This window comes from Prionailurus viverrinus, chromosome A1 (genome assembly GCF_022837055.1).
Source record: "Prionailurus viverrinus isolate Anna chromosome A1, UM_Priviv_1.0, whole genome shotgun sequence".
Lineage (NCBI taxonomy): Eukaryota > Metazoa > Chordata > Mammalia > Carnivora > Felidae > Prionailurus > Prionailurus viverrinus.
Window position 1 is genome coordinate 36,126,771 of NC_062561.1, and position 21,181 is coordinate 36,147,951.

The 21,181-nt window shown below is 36.9% G+C and overlaps 1 protein-coding gene across 2 annotated transcripts in view; it reads right to left on the reverse strand.

Annotated features, from left to right (window-relative positions):
* The window catches only part of DIAPH3 (diaphanous related formin 3), a 504,348-nt gene that overhangs the window by 254,620 nt on the left and 228,547 nt on the right, over positions 1-21,181 (reverse strand). For both annotated transcript variants that reach the window (XM_047871375.1, XM_047871365.1), the window contains exon 20: positions 17,945-18,046. In XM_047871375.1, the coding sequence (XP_047727331.1) occupies positions 17,945-18,046 (102 nt within the window). The remainder of the gene's footprint in view (positions 1-17,944; positions 18,047-21,181) is intronic.

Here is a 21,181-nt window from a genome sequence, read left to right on the forward strand (position 1 = left end):
TATCATTAAGAATGATACCTTGCTGTGTTTCTTGGTATTGTTTGTACTTCTTATACTCTGTTTCTACATTAGGACAAAATAAAATTCATTCAGGGGCTTCTAAAAATAAAATAAATGGCCTGGAAATTCATTATTTGGGTTTGTGCTTCAGTTCAAGTCATTGATTTGGGGGCGGAGGGGTGCGGTGCGTTTGAGAGCGTTCAAGCCAAATCATTGTGATACATTTTTCTGGCAACTCCTCTGCCCTTCAGCCATAAAGTATGTCTGTTACTTTGTTCAAAGATGTCAGAGGGGCCAGGTCTGTGTCTGCATTTCAGGAAAAATGGGGAACTATGTAGACACTGATGGCAGGACTCAGGCAGTGGACTTAACCAATAAAGGATAAGGCTATAGCTCAGAGCCATGGTTAGGGAAAAGTAAGTAGAAACCTGCATTGTGGGGAGGATGACATTGGGGAAAGGTAGTCTTCAGCCGGCAAGCAAGGTAACTACTAAAGCCAGCAGGAAGAATTATAGATAGTTCCAAAGGAGATAATAAGAATCTAGTAAGAAATAAGGGGCTAAGAACACAGCAGATAAAGCCCTCCTAAGAGAAAAACTTAGAAAAGTCAGTAAGGCAAAAGAGTGCATAAAGTTACAGAATGAGAGAGAACAGACTGGTAGATGGAAAATTAAACAATAAAGGGAAGGACTGTCACGAAGCTAACTGAACTGGTTTTCTCTTAAGTACATTCAAACTATAGAATGCTTTTAAAAAAAATTCTGGGTCAGAACTTAGGCAAAGCATAAATAAAGGAAGTGTCAAGAAAACCTCTACTACAAAGCTGCTGGAACTTTAAATCCTTTCAGAACATACTAGCATTCAACTGATCAGAATGATTTAGGTGCTTTACTGTGGCTAGTGGTTCCAAGGGAAGCTACTTTCAAAGGAAACACTGATAAAATAGGATAGACAGACTCTACTTGGCCACAGCATAAAACTTCAGTAATGCCAACAACTACCGCAGTAAGACACGTAATGTGACGTCAATGAGTAAAAAGAAAAAAAAAAAAACAATTGAGGGGTGTCTGGGTGGCTCAGTCGGTTAAGCCTTCAACGGCTCAGGTCATGATCTCATGGTTCACGGGTTCGAGCCCTGCATCTGGCTCTGTGCTGGCAGCTCAGAGCCTGGAGTCTGCTTCCGATTCTGTGTCTCCCTCTCTTTCTGCCTCTCCCCCACTTGTGCTCTGTCTCTTTCTCTCAAAAATAAACATTAAAAAAATTTTGAAAAAAAAATCAATACGACATTGGGTCCAATCACAGTTTCAGCATAAAGCCACAGACTATGAGAACTCTTAAACATATTAAAATTTATGCTAAATCGTGACTATTTAATGTATCATTATAAGTTAATGTACTGTAAGTGCTATAGTACACACACACAATTAGATTTTCCTAGCAGATGGGAACTTGGACAAATATAATATGTCAAATAACTTGGTAGTGATGAGACTGGTGGTATAAAAGTTAACATGAGCTTTTCAGTGAAGGGGGGTGGGGAATCACTTTGCTTCCTATCCTATGCCTCAGATAAGTACAATATATGGACTTGGATACAAAATTGCCATCCTTGGTAAAGAAAGAAAAATAACATTAATAATGGATAATAGCTGAGTTGCAGGACAGGAAACTTGACCCAATGTTAGAGGGAAGAAAACAAACACATTTATCCTTTTAAAAAGGCCACGTCTGGTATGGAAGATAAGGATGTTTAATGAAACGTACAATTCAATACAAAATGAAAATATAAGCAAAGAAACAAAAGGAAAAGACAAAACAAAACAAAACTCAGACAAGTCCCATAATGAACCAAAAAAATATAGGACCAAACACCATCACCTTCTGTTTCAGGAGCCATCAGGCAAATTAAGTTAAATGAAACTATACAATGAATCTGGGTATCCCAGAAAAGTTTTCAATGGCTCTCACCCCTAATATCACAATGCCAGCTTTCTGTCAACCAGGGTACAGGAAATGAGAGAAAAGCTTCTCAGTGAAGTCACTGGTCAGGCCAGTGACATTCCAGAAACATACACACTCATCAGGCTTTCCAAGGAAGGACAGAGGATTTTCCTCACATTTGGCCCTAAGTTTCTGAAGATAAAAAATGGTATTTGGTTTCTACAAAGAAAAGCAGGGATAGGACTTGTCTGAAGCAAAAATGTAATGTAGGCTAAAGCCTAGCTTTAAAAACCTTTCCCTTGTTTGCCTTTCGCCCACCTGCTGTATGCATCTACTTCTTGCCTAACAGATCAAGAGCTTTATACTGAGAAATAGTACAGTATGGTAGAAACAAAATATAATTCAGAAATCCTGAACGTGAATCCTTCTCTTCTGTTTATAAAGTAGGGGGGTTAAGTCACCTACTCTCTATGAGTTTCAGTTCTTGCAACCCTAAAAGGGCTGCCGTGAGGGATGAGGGATATTATCAGGCAAATGTATACAAACATACTTTGTGAAACGTTTATCACTATACAAAAGTCAAAGAAAGTAGTTGTCATGTAGTTACTTGTATGTTCAATGGTTGCTCATTTGCTGGAATACTTACATCATTAACCTAAAACTCCAAAATTGCTCTCCTGGCTCCTATCATCCAAACCCTCACTTTCTAGATGTAACAAGTTTCAGACATCATATTTAAAAAATAATCAAACTAAACTATCATAGAGTCAGATTCTAATCTCTAGCTACCCCATTCCATGAGATGAATTACAAGCAGAAGTCTAACTGCTGTTTTGTTATATTTCATATAGTTAAATTCAATTCTGCCATCTTTTTTTTTTTTTTTTTTTTTTTTTTGCCCTTGAGCACATTTTTTGTAATAACCATCAAGCTGTTACTATACACAACTGGACGATTTTAATTTCAGGAGATTTCTAAGGCTAAGGTCTTCAGTTGGATAGATCCAGTCAGGTCAACTTAGTTCATATTTCTGGTTCTAACATGTGCAACTAATATCAGAAGTGAAAGATACCCTAATCAGGTTTTCAGTAACTTGAATTGTACTCTTGAAGGTTTTTCCCATAAACAGAAAATAACTACTCTGGCACCACATTTCAACACAAAATCCAGGAGTCATGATAATTGATCGTACCTAAAATGTTCATCAATCAGTACTTACTTTTCTACCACACCCCAACTCATCCCCTTTATGCTTCGTGCAACAGTGAATTGTGTATATTTAAAAAATATACAAAGTAAAAAGCCTAGAATATCTAAAAATTGTTCAAAAGGAATTGATAAATAATTGTAAGGTGGACAAAATCATTGACAAAGAGGAGGGTATGAAGAAAGAGCAGAGGACAGAATCTGAGTAAGACCATGATTTAAGTATCAAAAGAAATGGGAAGAGAGTCTGGGAAAGAGTCAGACAAGCAGCACATGGGAGCCACAGGAGAATGACAAGCAAGTAGATAAAGCTAACGGGGTGAAAGGCTGACCGCATGTCAAGAGCATACAGATGAGACATGAAAGGACTTATGTTGGATCTGGAAATATGACGTTGTGCATACCCTGAGAGTAACTCACAAGACCTAATGGAAGGAAAAACATATACATAAAACACGTTAGAGGATCAAAGTAGGTCCTAACTGGATCTCAACACAGGAGAAGAAAAACATTTAAAATACAACCATGATGAAGATAGCAGCTAACATAATTATTGGGTACTGATTCAGTACTGACTGCACATGAACGTTCTCCTTTAAATTTTACCACCACCTAATGAGATAGGTTCTAAGATCACCCACATTTCCTAAATAAAGAAACTGAAAAACTGAAATTGAGGGGTGTTAAGAGACTTATTCAAAGTTTCATAGCTAGTACATGATGAATTAAGTACTCAACCCCAGACCTAACAGGGCTAGAATGCGATGAAGGATATTTGAAGGAATTTGGAATTCCAGGACCAAGTTGTTTTTAACTGAGATTCATGTTTCAATACTAGGAACACGTTGCATAGCAAGCCTCGGTAAGCCCAGAGCTAGAGAGCTTTAGCATTTCAGTATTTTCAATAAGTCATAAAGTACCTTACAGAAAATGTATTCATTCTTTCATCAGATATTTGTGTGCTTATGATATGCCAAGTAGCGCATAAGGAATTCACCAAGAGATACCTGAGAGAATGATTCCTGAGATGACAGATATTCTTATAATAGGCTAATAGATAGGCTGATGGATAGATCGAATATAACAAGAAGATGATGGATACTTGGGAGAAAACTAAAACAGGGATGAGGAAAAGAAGTGCTACGGGCTAGAGGGCATGTGGTTGTCAACAGGGCGCTCAGAGAAGACTTCCAGAAGTTGACATATGAACAAAGACCAAAAGGACGTGAAGGAGCAAGTCACCTGGAGGTCTAATGGAAGCAAGGTAAAAGGCAAGTATAAAACCCTGAAGAATGCGACTGGCATTTCAGTATAGAGGCCGTGTGGTTAAAGCAGACTCCTCCCGGGGGCACAGCAGAAGATGGGGCTAGAACACCAAGGCAACGGCAGATTCTGTAGAGAGCTCTGTCGACCACTGCAAGGATTTGGGAGTTTTCTCTGAGGTGGGAAGCCATTATAGGGTTACCGGTAGAGTGAATACTATCTGACTTACAGCACTGGCTACTGTGTTAAAAATAGACTGGTTGAAAATAAATTAAGATAGGTATTATTTCTTAGTATCAAATCTTTCACACATTTTACATGCCTGTTATACGCAACACAAGCAAACATTGTACCTTTTGCCGTCAAGCGAATAAAGGGGGAAGATGAAGACAAATCACGGTTGAAAATTCAAACTTTGTGAGAAACTTACCAGAGGGAGCAACTCAGTGAAAGAGCTTATTATTCTGATCATGCTGTGTTTTCATTAGTTCTAATAAGTTAAGGAATTGCAAAGTTATTTAATATAGCTGACATTCTACTAATTTCAAGGGAAAAGGGTAACAAAAGCTCATAAGAGAATCCGTTTAGAGCTCAATTCCACTTACCCACCCACTCTACAGAGAATACAATTGGTAATGTGTGAGTGATTTTTCCCCTTAATGGCAGGATTTGCTATTACTATTTTTATGTCGATTTGAACTAAATGAACTCAATCCCTTGATTAAATGAGAGAGTTATTTTATCATGGCAAATGCGTACATACTTCTGGCATTTTAACATCGTCTTAGTTTATGATATAGGCACTATATGTTTAATATTATGATGTATTAGGGATTATTCCATTTTCCTTCATACGAGAGCAAGGTTTGGAGGCAAAGTTTTTTCTTTCTTTCCACAGACACATATTCTCATGACCACTAGCTTCTTTCCAAAGGTCCCTGATGAATTATATTCTACAAATGCCAAATAGCCCTCTCACCCTGGCTCATGCTTAGTTTTTGAAACCAACTGCAATAGTGTCATATTATAATATCACCTGGTACAATTCCCTAGACGGGGGATTACAATTTTCCTCAGAGAGGTGATAGCTGCAAAAACAAACAAATTTTGCTGATGGTGATCCCTCTCTAGGGACAAGATTGAGAAAACACACTACAGTTTGCATATTTTGCCTCTCTCTTTGCTGCCTCCTGCGCTGCATTTCTAATTCACTCCTCAGGTGAGCTCCTCCAGAGCCACAGCTTTAAATATCACGGTGCCCAAATTTATACCTCCAACCTTGAACTGCCAGCTTACATCCCAACTGCATACCTCATGTGTCCCCTCGGATGTCCACAGACACGTTAGGTGTGTCCCTACACAGTGTGCTCCTCTCGCAAGCCTTTTCCTCATCTCCGTGAATGGGCAGGGCAGGAATTTTTGAGTCAGCCGGATTTCACTCTTATCCCAAATCCAGCCCATCAGAAATCCTACTTTCCCTACTTTCCAACAGAATCTGACCTCTGACAGCACCATCAAGCCTGCAAGCCAGCACCATTTCTCACCTTAATAACTAGCTCATCACATGCCTGAATAATAGTCTGAAAGCATCAGTCTGATCACTTCACCTACTTAAAACTCTCTGATGGCTTTCTTATGATAAAGTCCATGGGCCTCACACCATGGCTCCACGGCCCCAGTGGTGTAACTTCATCCCCTACCACTCCTTCATACTCGCTCTGCCACAGCCACTCGCCTCCGCCATGCCAAAGTCACTTGTCCCTCAAAGCCTTGGAGCTTGTGGTTTCCTCTGTCTATAACATGCTTTGCCCAAGACGGCCACACAGCTAACTTCAGTCACTTAAGCTCTGGCTAAATATTATCTCTTCAGAGAGATCTTCCCTAGCCTTGTTATCTCTCTCTCTCTCTCTCTCTCTCTCACACACACACACACACACACACACACACACACACTTGCACCTCACCCTAACACACACACACACACTAGGCCCTCACCCTAACACTTCCTGAGGAGTATTTATTATTATTTGATACTAGGCTATGTTTTTGTTTATGTGTATATTGTTACTGTCCTCAGATGAAATGTAAGGCCAACAAGGAATAAGAGACACGTTCAATGCAATGAACTCAGGGCCTAGAGCGATTTTCAGTGCATAATAGGTGTTCGATAAATATGTGTCAAATAAATGAACAAATGATTGGATAATTTTTGAACCCTAGGAGACAAGGTCTTAAAATAAAAAGATCAGATGGTGGTGCAGTTACCAATATAATCTCAAGGTCTCAATTCTCCCAGAAAGTATCTGGCAATCTAAGCCCCCATAGCATCAAAAGGCCAAGACCTACACTAATGAAAAAATTGCTACCCGGAGCCATTTCGTAAGAATCTAACGCGAGCTCAAATCAATATTAGAATGGTTCTTAAATATACTCAATCCATTGGCAGTGAAGCCATGTGAAGTTCAACCGTAAGAAAACCTCTAAGTTTCTGTATATTTCAGTGTATTTGGTTAAATCGATACATCTGTTACACATTATTTCGTACTACCCGTTAAACTTGTAAAGAGAAGATGTAAATGGCCTTTTAAAGGTTTTGTCAATGTCTAAGTCCACTGTGTCATGTGCAGGAAGAACTACAAAAAAAAATTCTGTGAGGAAAAAGATCTTCAGAGAAAATATTATACTAGAGTGGACAAGGTAAAACTACCTTCCAGCTGACAACTGATTGTAACTACTCAAACCAACAAAATTTATGTCTAATTAAAACTTCAAATGGCATTGTGACTATTTTGGCTTACAGTGCTGAAGGTGATGGAAGAGAGAAACCAGAACGTGAGAAAAATGATGGAAGTACCAAACGTCTGCAGGATTTTCGCTGCAAATCAATGAGAATTGAAAGCAAGCTAAATTAATAAGCCCTGAACTAGGTGAAAGAAGAACCATCTGTGCTGGCGAGCCTATATTAAGTCCTGGATCCTGGTAAGAGCATGTCAAGAAGGTTGCAAAGCAGAGTGACAAGAATAACTGAACAGCTGAATGCTTAGGATCTTAGGAGAAGCAGACCTCTAAGATTTGAATAGCTATGAATCTGGTTATAATCATTTATTACTCTAAACAAATGTCCTCCCTGGGTAGTGAAAGATTTGCAGATGAGTTTGCCAAAGTGCTGTCTAAAGCATCATGAAATTTGAGAGGACTTGGACTCCAGGACAGGCACCAAAAGCAGACGACAAAATAGAACTCTGTCTTCCAGGAGGAGAGACTGGCAAGATTTCTCTCATTGACAGACGAGATTGAAGATGAATTATCAAAGAGAAAAGGAAGAAGTAATTACCAGAAACCAAAATGAAAAAGAAATTGTATCATACTAACTTCATGTCTTTTATTAAGTTGTAAAGTGATAAGTCTGTGAAACAGGACTGACCTTGTATCAGGACATTTGCAAAGCACTTGAAATAATCAACACCTAAAAAATGAAAGACAGCCCTGGAGATGTTTCCTCTGGAAAAGCAATAGCTCAGCAGAGGTACTTTTTCAGGTTCCTTACCTATCTTGGTCACTCCTTTCCTAAAGGTGTTTCAATAAGCCGTGATTCTTTTGTAATCTTTTTTTTTTTTTTTTTTTTTGAGAGAGAGAGAGAGAGAGAGAGAGAGAGAGAGAGAGAGAGAGAGAATTGGGGGGGGGGGGGCAACAGAGAAAGAATTCCAAGCAGGCTCCACACTGACAGGCCCATGCAAGACTCAATCTCACCAACTGTGAGATCATTACCTGAGCGGAAATCAAGAGTCAGGCATTTACTCGAATGAGCCATCCAGGTGCCCCTCAATAAGCCATGATTCACATCGAATCACAATTTCCTCAACACCTTTTATAAAATAAAACCACTAAGTACCCTAAGAAATACTGTACAGGGTACCCTGAATATTCAATGAACTTAAAAAGAAAATGACCTTCTGACAAAAAAGCATCAAGGAAAATGTCCAGTGTGATATCAGAACAGTCATGTGTTGTGACAGGTGAACAAGTTAAGTGGCAGAATTACACAGGGTGGTTAAGTTCTACATTTTTAAAAAAAGTGAATTCAGATTTTATGCTCAAAAGTTACTTGGTTTGCTTTTAAATTAACCCATTCTCACCACAGAGAGGTCATTATCTAGAGATTCATTTTAACAAAAATTAAAATAATTATCTTAAAAATACTTCACATTTTCATTTTAAAAAGTGTTTTATGTCTCCTGGGGCAAGGCAAACAAAAGCAAAGATAAACAAATGAGACTAGCTCAAACTAAAAAGCTTTTTCAAAGCAAAGGAAACCATCAAGACAACTAAAAGGCAAACCTATGGAGAGAACAGATTTGCAAATGACAGTATCCAAAATACATAAAGAACTTATAAAACTCAACACCCAAACATGAATAATCAAATTAAAAAATGGGCAGAAGTCACGAACAGACATTTTCCCAAAGAAGACATATGGATGGCCAACAGACACACGGGAAGATGCTCAACATTGCTCATCGTCAGGGAAATAAAAATCAAAACTACAGTGAGATATCACCTCACACCTGTCAGAATGGCTAAAATCAACAACACAAGAAACAACAGGTGTTGCTGAGGATCTGGGGAAGGGGAAGCCTCTTACACTGCTGGTGGGACTGCTAACTGCTGCAGCCATTCTGGAAACCAGTATGAAGGCTCCTCAAAAAGTTAAAAATAGAACTATGATGCAGCAATTGTACTAGTAGGTATTTACACCAAAATACAAAAATACTAATTCAAAGGCATACGTGGACCCTGATGTTTACAGCAACATTATCTACAATAGCCAAATTATGGAAACAGCCGAAGTATCCATCAACTGATGAATGGAGAAAGAAGAGGTGGTGTGTATTCCACACAAGGGAATATCACTCAGCTATAAAAAGGAATGAAATCTTGCCATTTGAAACGACCTGGATAGAACTAGAGAGCGTTTTGCTAAGCAAAAGAAGTCAGAGAAAGACAAATTCCATATGATCTCACTCATACGTGGAATTTAAGAAACAAAACAAGCAAAGGGAAAAATAAAGAGAGCGATCTCTGTTAGAGAAATAATAGATGAAAGGACGATTATTTATTAATTAAATAAAGCCAAGAAACAGACCCTTAACTATAGAGAACAAATTGATGGTTACTAGAGGGAAGGTGGGTAGGGGGATGGGAGAAATAGGTGAAGGTGATTAAGGAGTTCATTTGTTGTGATGAGCACCAGATGTTGTATGGAAGTGTTGAATCACTATATTGTACACCTTAAGTTAACATTATACTACATGTTAACAGGAATTTAAATAACTTTTTTTTTTTTTTTAATTTTTTTTTTTAACGTTTATTTATTTTTGAGACACAGAGAGACAGAGCATGAACGGGGGAAGGGCAGAGAGAGAGGGAGACACAGAATCGGAAGCAGGCTCCAGGCTCTGAGCCATCAGCCCAGAGCCTGACGCAGGGCTCGAACTCACGGGCTGTGAGATCGTGACCTGAGCCGAAGTCGGACGCTTAGCCAACTGAGCCACCCAGGCGCCCCGAAATAACTTTTTTAAAAAGTGATTTTAAAAGACATTTATTTATTTCAGGGCAATAAAATGTTTGTATAATACCATAATGGTGGACACACCCCTCCATACATTTGTCCAAACCCAGAAACTGTGCAACACCAAGAATGCACTGTAAACTACGGAATTTGGGTGATAATGTGTCAGTGCACGTTCATTAACCTGAAATGTACCACTCAGGGGCTGGGGGAGATGTTGATAATGGGGAAGGGCATAAATGTGGTAGGGGGAATGTATATGAGTAATCTTTGTACCTTCCTCCCAATATCGCTGTGAACCTAAAACTGCTCTAAAACAATAAAATATATATATAGTTTTAAATTCCTCAAACTTTGTGCATGCTTTATTATTCTTAACCATATATTTTCCCTTCTTTCTTTTTATCTCTTCTTTATTTCACATATTCATTTAGCCAATATCATGTGGTCACCATGTGTATCATGTATCAGGTGTTGCATCATGTTGTATTACGGTAACAAAAGAGGAAGGATACTGAATTTTGTAGGGTATGTATTCCAGAGAAGTCTCTCTCAAAGTAGAAAGAAAGGGAAAAGGAAGCATTATCAACTGGCCTCAGTATGGTGCCTTCAGAGCACAGCTGTGGAGGAAAGATGAAGCCTAGGGGAAAAGGAAGACTAGAGGAGGAGAGGGTGGCAGGTGTTGCTTCATTAAAGACACATGGGAAGCCTGGGCACATGGGAAGGAGAGAATTATAGAAAAATCTGAGGAAACATTTGGGCATGATGGGTATGCTCATCATCTTGATTATGGTGACGGTTTCATGAGTATATTTATATGTCAAAATGAGTCAAATTCTACAAATTTTAAATATGTACATTTTATTATATGTCAATTTTTTTTTAAAGGCCTAATGCTACTCTAAGAATTCTGGACATCCATGTAAAAGCTATGGGGAACAAATGAAGGACTTTAGGGAGGCAGTGAAGGATAGTCAGTGGCATTTCACACTCATTTTACATACTCACAAGATGTTCCCTACAATCAAGCTAAATCTGTAGTCCTATTATAAACAAAGAACCACGCTCTTATTATATACAAAGGACCAAGCTTGTCCATATACACAGAATACATTCCTATCCTTAAGCGAGTAACATGGGTCTTCCTTAACTCACTTTTAAAACCAAACTGGGGCTCCTGGGTGGCTCAGTCAGTTAAGCATCTGACTTCAGCTCAGGTCATGATCTCCAGGTCTGTGAGTTCAAGCCCCACGTTGGGCTCTGTGCTGACAGCTCGGAGTCTGGAGCTTGCTTCAGGTTAGGTCTTTCCCTCTCTCTCTCTCTCTCTCTCTCTCTCTCTCTCTCTCTCTCTCTCTCTCGCTCTGCCTCTCCCCCACTCGCATGCTGTTTCTCTCTCTCTCTCAAAAATAAACAAACATTAAAAAAAAAATTTAAACCAAACTTCAAAAATGCAAAAAAAATCCAGCAGATATCATAAGTAAAAGCAAAGAGATAAGTGAGAAGCATTAAGAAAAACTGCAAGTAGGGGCGTCTGGGTGGCTTAATGGGTTAAGCCTCCCCTTCAGTTCAGTTCATGATCTAGAGGTTTGTGAGTTCAAGCCCCGCTGCAGAGCTGTGCTAACAGCTCAGAGCCTAGAGCCTGGAGCCTGCTTCGGATTCTGTGTCTCCCTCTCTCTGCCCCTCCTCTGCGTGTGCTCTCTCTCTCTCTCTCTCTCTCTCTCTCTCTCTCTGTCTCAAAAACAAACATTAAAAAAAGATTTTAAAAGAAAAACTGCAAATATTTACAAAGGAGTATCATATAGATTACATAAGGAGCTCCTACAAACTAGAAGGGAAAAAAAGATAAGAGGCAAACAAAGGATAGTAATAGGCAATTCGAAGAAGAAATAAAAGTAATACATAATAACTGTTTCAATTTCATCTCATAACCAAGAAATATAAAGTAAAAAATATACAAAAACAAATGAAAAAGGATAATATTACATATTGGTGATTGTACAAGAAAAAAAAAACATACATATATTGTTCATAAAAATATACATTGACACTCCTCTTAGAAAGATAGTTTGGCAATAAATATCAAGATTAAAAATATCTTTTACCTAGCATTTGAAATTCTGGGACTCTTTTCCAAAAGTAGTATTAATAACAAAGCTAACCTTTATATAAAGAGTTTATTATTACAAGATGATTTACACAAATTCACTATTTTTAAATACTCAGGACAACACAATGGAGGTAGGCACTATCACTGTCCCTCTGACTGGCAGACTAATGACCCCCCAAGTATAACCAAGTACCAATCCCCAATGCTTTTGAATAGATTATTTTACATGGCAAAGGGACTTTGCAGACTTGACTAAGAATCTTTAAAAGAGATTATCCTGGATTATCCAAGTAGGCCCAATATAATCACAGGGCCCTTATAAACAGAGAGGAGAGGGTCAGTGAAGATGTGATGACAAGAGCCACAATGACAACGGACCATGAGCCAAGGAATGTGAGCAGCCTCTAGAAGTTTGGAGAAAGGAAACAAATCCGCTGCCTTCATAAGGAATGGAGCCCTGATAGCCCATTTTGAACTTCTGACTTCCAGAATTAAAACATAACCAACTTCTGTTGTTTGAAGCCACTAAGGTTATGGTAAATTATTATAGCAGCAATAGGAAAAATCCCATTTCATAAATGGGACATTGAGATACAGAGAAATAAATGACTACCTAAGAACACACAGCTAATAAGGTTGGCCTAGGATTTAAACCCAGAGTCCCTATTCACCATGTCTATAAAACACTGCCTTCAAATTCATAAAGATGTAAGCAGAGTTACTCTTTCAAGAACCCTGGGGACATACAATTTAATGAATATTGACACAATATTTCTGAATAGTATATTCAAGTATGTACACAAGGATGTACACAAAATTATTATTTTAAAACCCTCCAACCAACCATATTTTTTTAAGGAAATAGTTAAAAAGAAAAAGTCATAGTTAGAGACCATGAAATACCACATAAGAATCTAAAACTGGTACATCATGAAAATAAAGATCTCCAAAACATATTTTTAATAATGAAAAAGTTTCAGAATAGTTTTTTTCTAAATGTTCATATGAACACGCACACATTTGTGAGTACAAAGAAACAGGATTGGAAATCCAACAAAATGTTAAAAATAATTTTGTATTCTGTGTGGAATGCAGTGAGTTAGTGAGATACAAGGAACTTCCACATTGTATTCACCATTTTTATATGTTATTTGAATGTTTTACAACAAGAATATTAGGGTATATTTTAAAACAAGGCATTTTTAATGCAGGGAAATATGCATAAACTTCCTACAACATTTTTTTTTTGATTAAAAAAAAAATGGAGGTCTCTACTGCAAAAAGTTTAAAAGCCCTGCCCTACAGTGACACCAAATGGTGGCAGTTCAAAATACAGTACACAAACACGACATTTGTTCAATTCAACCTTCCTATGAAAGATTTGATCCCTTTGAAGAACAGGCAGCTTAACAGAATTAAATAATATGGAGACATATACTCAAAAACCTAGAATTTTTAATCAAAGAAAGTCTGCACTAAGTTTTAAATGCAAATTTTTAGGCATTTTTCCAAACTTCAACTAAGCCTCTGATCCCACTGAATATTCACATATCTTATTTCTCACACAGTTAAACCATGATAATGTGAGAACAGAGATTTTACCTAATGGTTTACTGATCAAAGAAACTGCAAATATTAAAAAAAAAAATGTCATGCAACTAAAATCAAGTTCTATTCAATGGGAACCAACTTTTGGTAAATAGGCCATATTTTGGGGGGGGGGGGTGAGGTGGCGTTAGGGCTAAAGAGGGAAGGAAGGAATCCAAGAAAAGAGACAGGCAATTGGTTAATGAGTGAGAGTTTCTAGGAGATATATTTTCACTTCTTAACTTATTGACAGACAATTAAGTTGAATAAAGCATGAGGAAAGGGCACACCAAATAAAAACCACTTTCTCAGCAACAATAAGAGTTTTATCCTGAACCGTCCAGGGAAAAGAATATTTCAAATTAGGCACATCAGTCAGTACTCCGTGTCCTCTGCCCAGAACCTAAACCAACAAATAGAATCAGCATGCCAACTGTCTCATTCATTTCAAGTTACACAAAAAGACACAGATATAGACTACCTCCCAGAGAACTCCTTTAAAATACCATTTGACTAGAATCTTTAGTCTCTCAGCATTAAATGACAACTTTTTCAGATTTGGGGTGGGATATTACTTTTCATATGCCAAAACCTTTCAGAAAACATAGGACATGGTAGTATACTATAATCGGCTACAAAAAACAAATCAATTCTACCATTAAACTATTAGGACCTGAATTCACAGCACCGGAGATCAATTCCAAAAGGTACCAGCCCACCAAATGCCACCACTGTTATGATCACAACTAGACTACAGTGCACAGACAAGGCCAGCTCTTGAACACCTAACAACTGTCCTGCTCAAACTGGCCAATGTCCAAGTCATAAGGATTGCAAAGAAAACTAGTTCGGGAAGATTCTGAATTATTAAAATAATAGATGAGTGACTAAACCCTTAGTAGCAGCATAAAAGGACCTGTATCTAGTATTCATTCATTAAAAAAACTTTTTTTTTTTTAAGGAATCAAGATAGTGTCTGCATTAAAAATTTTTGCTTCCAATTTCAAGGGAGAAATAAAGTGCATATGAAACACTATATTATAGGAAACCTGGAGGGAATACAAACATGGTTTAGTGACTGAAAGAAAGCTTCAAGGGCATACAATTTCATGAATATTGACACAGTATTTCTCAATAGTCTATTTGTATACCACACACTATATAGGACATAGAGTCCTGAAAAGTTGTATCCAAGTAATACATGACAAAAGTAAAAGATATTTCTAATTTATGTGTTATATCTTATATATTCTAATTGGTCTTTAATTGACACTGGTTACCAGGCATTTTGGATGTGTTACTTTTGTACATTCCCTTTCTACCAAAGAGAAAATAATGTAAGCAAATTCCAATGTCCTGGTGGGGCGGATTTTTGCTTATTGTTTTACCTAATTCTTGAGTGGAATTAAAGTTGATTATATAATGCAAACAACTATGGTGATTTTATAGTGTCAAATTCCTATGTTTGTTGAAATGGAATACACCTTTCTGAGAATTCTAAAATTCACATGAATTACATTAATAAATTTATATAACTGGATAAAAGAAAAAGTTAAACTGACAGTAATGTAACTGTAGAGTTTCAAGTGATTTTGTTAAATTGAAAACAATGTAGAAATCAACCATTACAGAACCTGAAGATGATACAGAGCTGAAAGTAAGCCTATCTTTGGTGAAAACAAATGAAAAGGCAAGAATTGGCCCTATTTGGGGGTACAAAGATTACCCTAACCTATGACTACCCTTGTTTTTGATATGGTGATGATTTTTAGGTGGAAATGATTACTACTTTAAATCTAAGTTTAGTCAGTAAGTAAATGCTCTTCTATGAAATCAAAGTCATGTAGGAATCTGCAGTTCAGTTTACTTGGAGTTAATAGCCCATCTTCACTACAAACATGTTTATTACTTATAAAATAAAACAGTATAATGAGAATCATAGAAATAAACATGATAATTATAATCAGTTTCCTGAAACTACCAAACTATCATATTACTTATGTAATCTTGATAAATTGAAAACATATCACTATTTAAAGAACTAGCAAACAATATTGAGCTTTTAATCCAGGAAGAACTAAAATCTGCAGGCATTCCACACTGTTATACAATTTTTGTCCATCATGTTTTTTGGTAATTCTGCAGTATTATTTGGAACTTTAAGCAGGTTTCTCCCCCTTTGGGCAGGGGGGGAAGTATCTAAGAAGTAAAGGGAGACATATTAGGAATGGTAAAAAGCTGAAAGAAGGTAAAGTTGAAGAACATTACAATTTGACGATGCATACACACAGACACACACTACATACTATATATATTATTGTTTTTTCCTGTCAACTTTCTCCTTTCTTCACTAAAGCAATTATGTTTTAAAACATTAGTACCACACAAACTAGAATGTACAACAATGGGTTCAAGAACATTCACAATCAACATATAATAAAACACTGTTCATAATGTCTCTAGCAGATGGTTTTCAATACCATTACTCTTTCAACATTAAATTCCATTTTCAGTCAGGTATGACCTGGCATGGAATGTGTAGATTCAAGGTCAAGTTTGAGTTGACATGTCCTAAAATGGAAGTGGTCTATCTCTGTCTTAAAATCAAAACTATAACCTCTGGCACTAATATCTGGAAATATAATTGCGCTATATTTAAATTTCTGGCCCCTACGAGAATACTGCTTGTAAATCATGGCTCTTTGATGTGAACTCCATATTTTCAAAGGCGGACATAACCTGCCTATTTTAAAATAACTGCAAGTTTGAGCTCATTCTTCTGTGAAAATCACTAAAACGTGAGAAGAGTTTTACATTTTTCCTGTGATGATATGCAATGTAAAAAGTTACTTGCTACATAGACATTTTCATATAAGCTTATATGTGTTTCAGATTTAATGTGAATAGGAAATATTTTTATATTATAATTTTACATTATATAATTTTCTTCAAGAGTCAAAAAAGCTGGGCCAAAAAAAAAAAAAAAAGCCCCAAAATTCTGCATAGTCTGTGGTTAAAAATGTAATGCAAATTCTCCCTTACTCACTTATACCCAATGGAAGACACTGCAGGTAGAGCATCAAATATGGAGCAAAAGAAAGACAAAATGATCAGGTAATAGAATATAAAGCAAACAAGGAAATACAGAAAAGAGAAAAAGAAGAAAATGGTACCCTAGAGAACTGGGTTTAAAAAAAAAAAGTTGGTTTTTTTTTTTTGTAAAGAAAATAAGTTAAAAGTTTTATAATAAAAATTGTAAGACTATGTATAGGAAAAACCCTGCCTTTTTCTTCCCCTTATGTGTTCTAAGCAGAGTTTTGTGAACTCAGGAAGGTAGTGCGGGGAGGGCTGAAGACAATAGGTTTATGAAGAAATGGCAGCAGTTTAAGAGCAAATGCCAACAACATGCAAAATATGGTATGCAGTCACAGTCCTTTAGTTAGCCAACCCACATCTTCATAATTATATCAAACACAAATTCCATCATGTCCCTGGAGGTTGGTAATAGAACTTCAGATGAAAGGGAAAAAAAAAATCTTACATACAAAGAATCAAAACACTACAGTATCATCATGATGACTGAATGTAACCAACCTCAAAATGATTATGTAATGATAGGAGAAAAGAACAGGAGAAAGCAAGCTCGATAAAAATCTTAATTTTAAGTTGGCAACACAGCTAATATATACCACTGGCAAGAATTTTCACCTCTGCAGACCCCCAACTTCTATAAATAAAATAGGAGGCTGGAACAAGATGATTATCAAGGAGTCTCAAAGATTTTTTTTAAAGGTATTCCTTTTTCACCCTTATCACCAAGGAGGAGACTGTACTTCTAATTTCAGAGTCTAACATGGGAGATGAAAGGAAGTGAGTGATTACAACAAGAAACTGATGCTGTTTTTGCAATATGTTGGCTTACGATGCTCCAGCATTAACCATAAATACTCTCGTCAGTCATAGGAGTGCAGTTTTCATCTTACATTTTGACATGAAATTGACAATAATGACAACAAGAAATCAGGTTTATACTTTTTAAAAACTCCTTGGACTTCATTTGTGGCTACAGTTTCAATATACATATTTGAAATCAAAATAATTTCCCATAAATATCCTTAGGTTTAAAAAAAAAAAAAAAAAAAAAAAAGCAAGACGGGCTTCAAAGCTTTATGGGACAATCCTGATGTGAAAAGGCCTGACATTTTCTTTCCTGCATTGCCTGGTATAAAGATGCCCGCACAGGAGAGTTAACGCCAAAAGACAGTACTTACCACAACAGCAAACTGCTCGGGTTCACATAAGTTGTTATAGTCACTCTTGAACTGAGACAGTGAACTTAACTGTTCTTGATCTGGAAGATGCTTTATTAGGTTCTAAAAATTAAAAACATAAGAAAATATTTTCACTAAATGTGCTTCTTGCACTCTAGATAAATCCATCAATAAACTATTGGAAAGAAACCACTAAAAAAGTCAGTCTTCACTTTTATTTCTAGGTAACCTCCCTTATACTCAGCTTTACGCTACATTCTCTGCATCTTGAAAGCAGTCAATTTTCCTCTTTACTCTCTAGAGTTATATATTCAAATCAAGCACTACTGAATGTTTATTTGATTAGCTATATAACTGAGAAAGAAAAACTCCACCTATACCAAAGGAACAGCTTTCTCACCTGGGTAAATGTGATCAATTACATTTCAGATTGAGGGAATTAAATGTCAGATATTCAAGCAAAGCCAAACATATTTTAACACTTCATCCAGGGTGATAAAAGAAATTATCATATTACTACTAAAAGGCAAGAGAAAGAAAAGGAAATCCAGAGAACTTTAATGAAAGTGCTTGCAAGATTTAATCAACATGATTACAGTTTTAATAACAAAAATGAAAGTATCTCTAAAATGAAGACAAAGTAACTTTTGTGATGTGGAAGAAAACTTGAAAAGGTACTAAAGACATGGAATGATATACTTTGCAAATAAAAAGCTTCTGAAGAGATCGTTTAGGAATTTAAGTGCCTGTTGCCTTTGGCCTGGATCACCTCTCATCCAGAAACCACAGGCTTGCTTGGTTATTCTGGTTCCTTTGTCCATGAGCAGTCTTGCCCAGGCCACACACTTAAGGTCAGGCAAACACTCCCAATGAAGACCAAATAAACAAATTTTCTTCCCTGTTATAAAGTAATGATTATACAGTCTTGTGGACAAAGTCTATATAGATCTTCCATATCAAAATGTAATTGATTTTAACAGTGTCATTACAAATTAGTGTCCTGATATTAAAATTAAGAAAAAGAGTGGTTGGTGTTCACAATCCCAAATTTTAGCATCAGTATATTGTCTTCAAGCCCAAAGTCAATACAAGTTATAATTCAGCCTACATCATGCTCTATATATTTATGGGGAAAACGCCCCCAAAGGTGTCATTAGTTAAAGACATTGTTAGAGAATGTTATTTATCAAAGTAGTTAGATCAAAGAAGAAGTTTTGGACTCACTGTGTACCTTTGGACAAAAACTTGGTTGACTGGCCAAAAACAAACAAAAAAAGTGGCAATTTAAGATCATCCCTAACAAAAGTATTTACTATTAATACTACCAACTGAATAAAAACAATGCAAGTAGAGGATTTTTCCATATAAATAGAAATTTCTCTTATTAAAATTGCCTGAAGCCAAAAGACCTGGTTATTTGTGTTTCTTTTAACCATTCTAGCTAACAGCTGGATTGAGTTATTTATAATCAGGCTTCTGAATTTCTTCAGTATCCTTGTAGATGACTATCAAATCCCCTTAAATATTATGAGTTAATATATAATCTTTTATCATGTATTTATTAACTTTTCACTTCATTATTTTTGCTTTGTAGAGTAATGAAACTATAATGATTTCTAAGAATACAGGCCCAAACTTCCTGTGTCTCTCTCTCTTTACCAAAGTTACCAACCTTCCATAAATCCTAAGGTCCTTTCAGACTAAACCAACTCTTCACAGTTGCCCACATACCCACAGCTTTTCCCTCAGTGCTCAGAGTATTACTAGTGCCAGAATAACTGACCTTTGCTACATATTAGTCACAGAGTCCTATTGCCTTTTCTACATCCATACTGTATTCAGTCCTGAAGTACCCTCACCTCCACACACACACACACACACACACACACACACACACACACACACCCTCACCTCCACACATGCACAGCACTCCCTTAACCCATCATCTAATCTATACCAAAAAAAAAGTCTTGATACAGCCATGTGTATCTCACACACACACACACACACACACACACACACACATCATTTCACTTGTCAAACTAAGTATCCCAGAAAGGTAAAATCGATGTTTAATTGAACCGACCACAATGCCCTGCACATGGGGGGGGGGGGGGGGTATAATAAAATAGATGCTAAATGAACTAATTAATAAAAGACAAATGAAGGCAAACGGGGAGAGAATAAGTTAGAAGGATGACATCAAAAATGACATACTACTGACATCTGGTTATATATGAATGAGTAACTAGATATGCCAAAACAAAATCGTGACTGTGAGCATAGCTTACCAAAATGATGATTATTATAAAGTAAGGTTTTCCCTGTGCCCTGTGAAAAATAGGCAGTTCTTCACTTTACAATTAGGAACATTTTTTTTATTTAATTTAAGAGGGGCACCTGGGTGGCTCAGTCAGTTAAGCATCCAGCTTTTGATTTCAGCTCAGGTCATGATCTCATTTTTCGTGAGTTCGAGCCCCATGCGGGAGGTTGGAGATCCAGCTTGGGATTCTCTCTCCCCCTATCTCTCTGCCCCTCCCCACTTGCACTCTTCCTCCCTCTCTCTCTCAAAATGAATAAATAAACTGAAATAAATAAAATTAACTTGAGACTTCCAATAGCATGGAATTCTTATTTTTTAATCAGCATATAAATGTCCAAACTAAATTTTTCGATTTTAAATTCCTGAGACGGGTTTTACACATAGTAGGTGTGGCAGGCAGAACGATGACCTGAACCACACCACCCAAGATGTCCACAAACTTGTTACAAGTCCCCAAAACTTGTAAATAGGGGAAATATCCCTAGATTATCAGAACTGCAGAATGTAACCACAAAGGTCCTTAAAAGTGGAAGAGAGAGACAGAACATGGAGCGAGAGGGAGATGTGACCATGGAAAAAAGAAGAGAGTCAGTATCCTTTGAAAGTTGAAGAAAAGTGTCCCAAGCCAAGGAATGTGGGAAGCCATGAGGAGCCGGGAAAGACAAAGGGATTTTTTTTTTTTTTAATCCTATAGAAAGGAAGGCAAGCCTGCCAACACCTGGACTTTAGCGCAATACGACACATGCCAGATTTCTGTTCAACAGAAATGGAGACTAATAAATTTGTGTTATTTTAAGCTACTGAATTTATGGGGAATTGTTACAGCAGCAATAGAAAACTAATATATTAAGAAATTATATGGAACTGGATGTTCTTTGGACATGAATTTAAAAGTGCAAATTTCCCATCTCTAC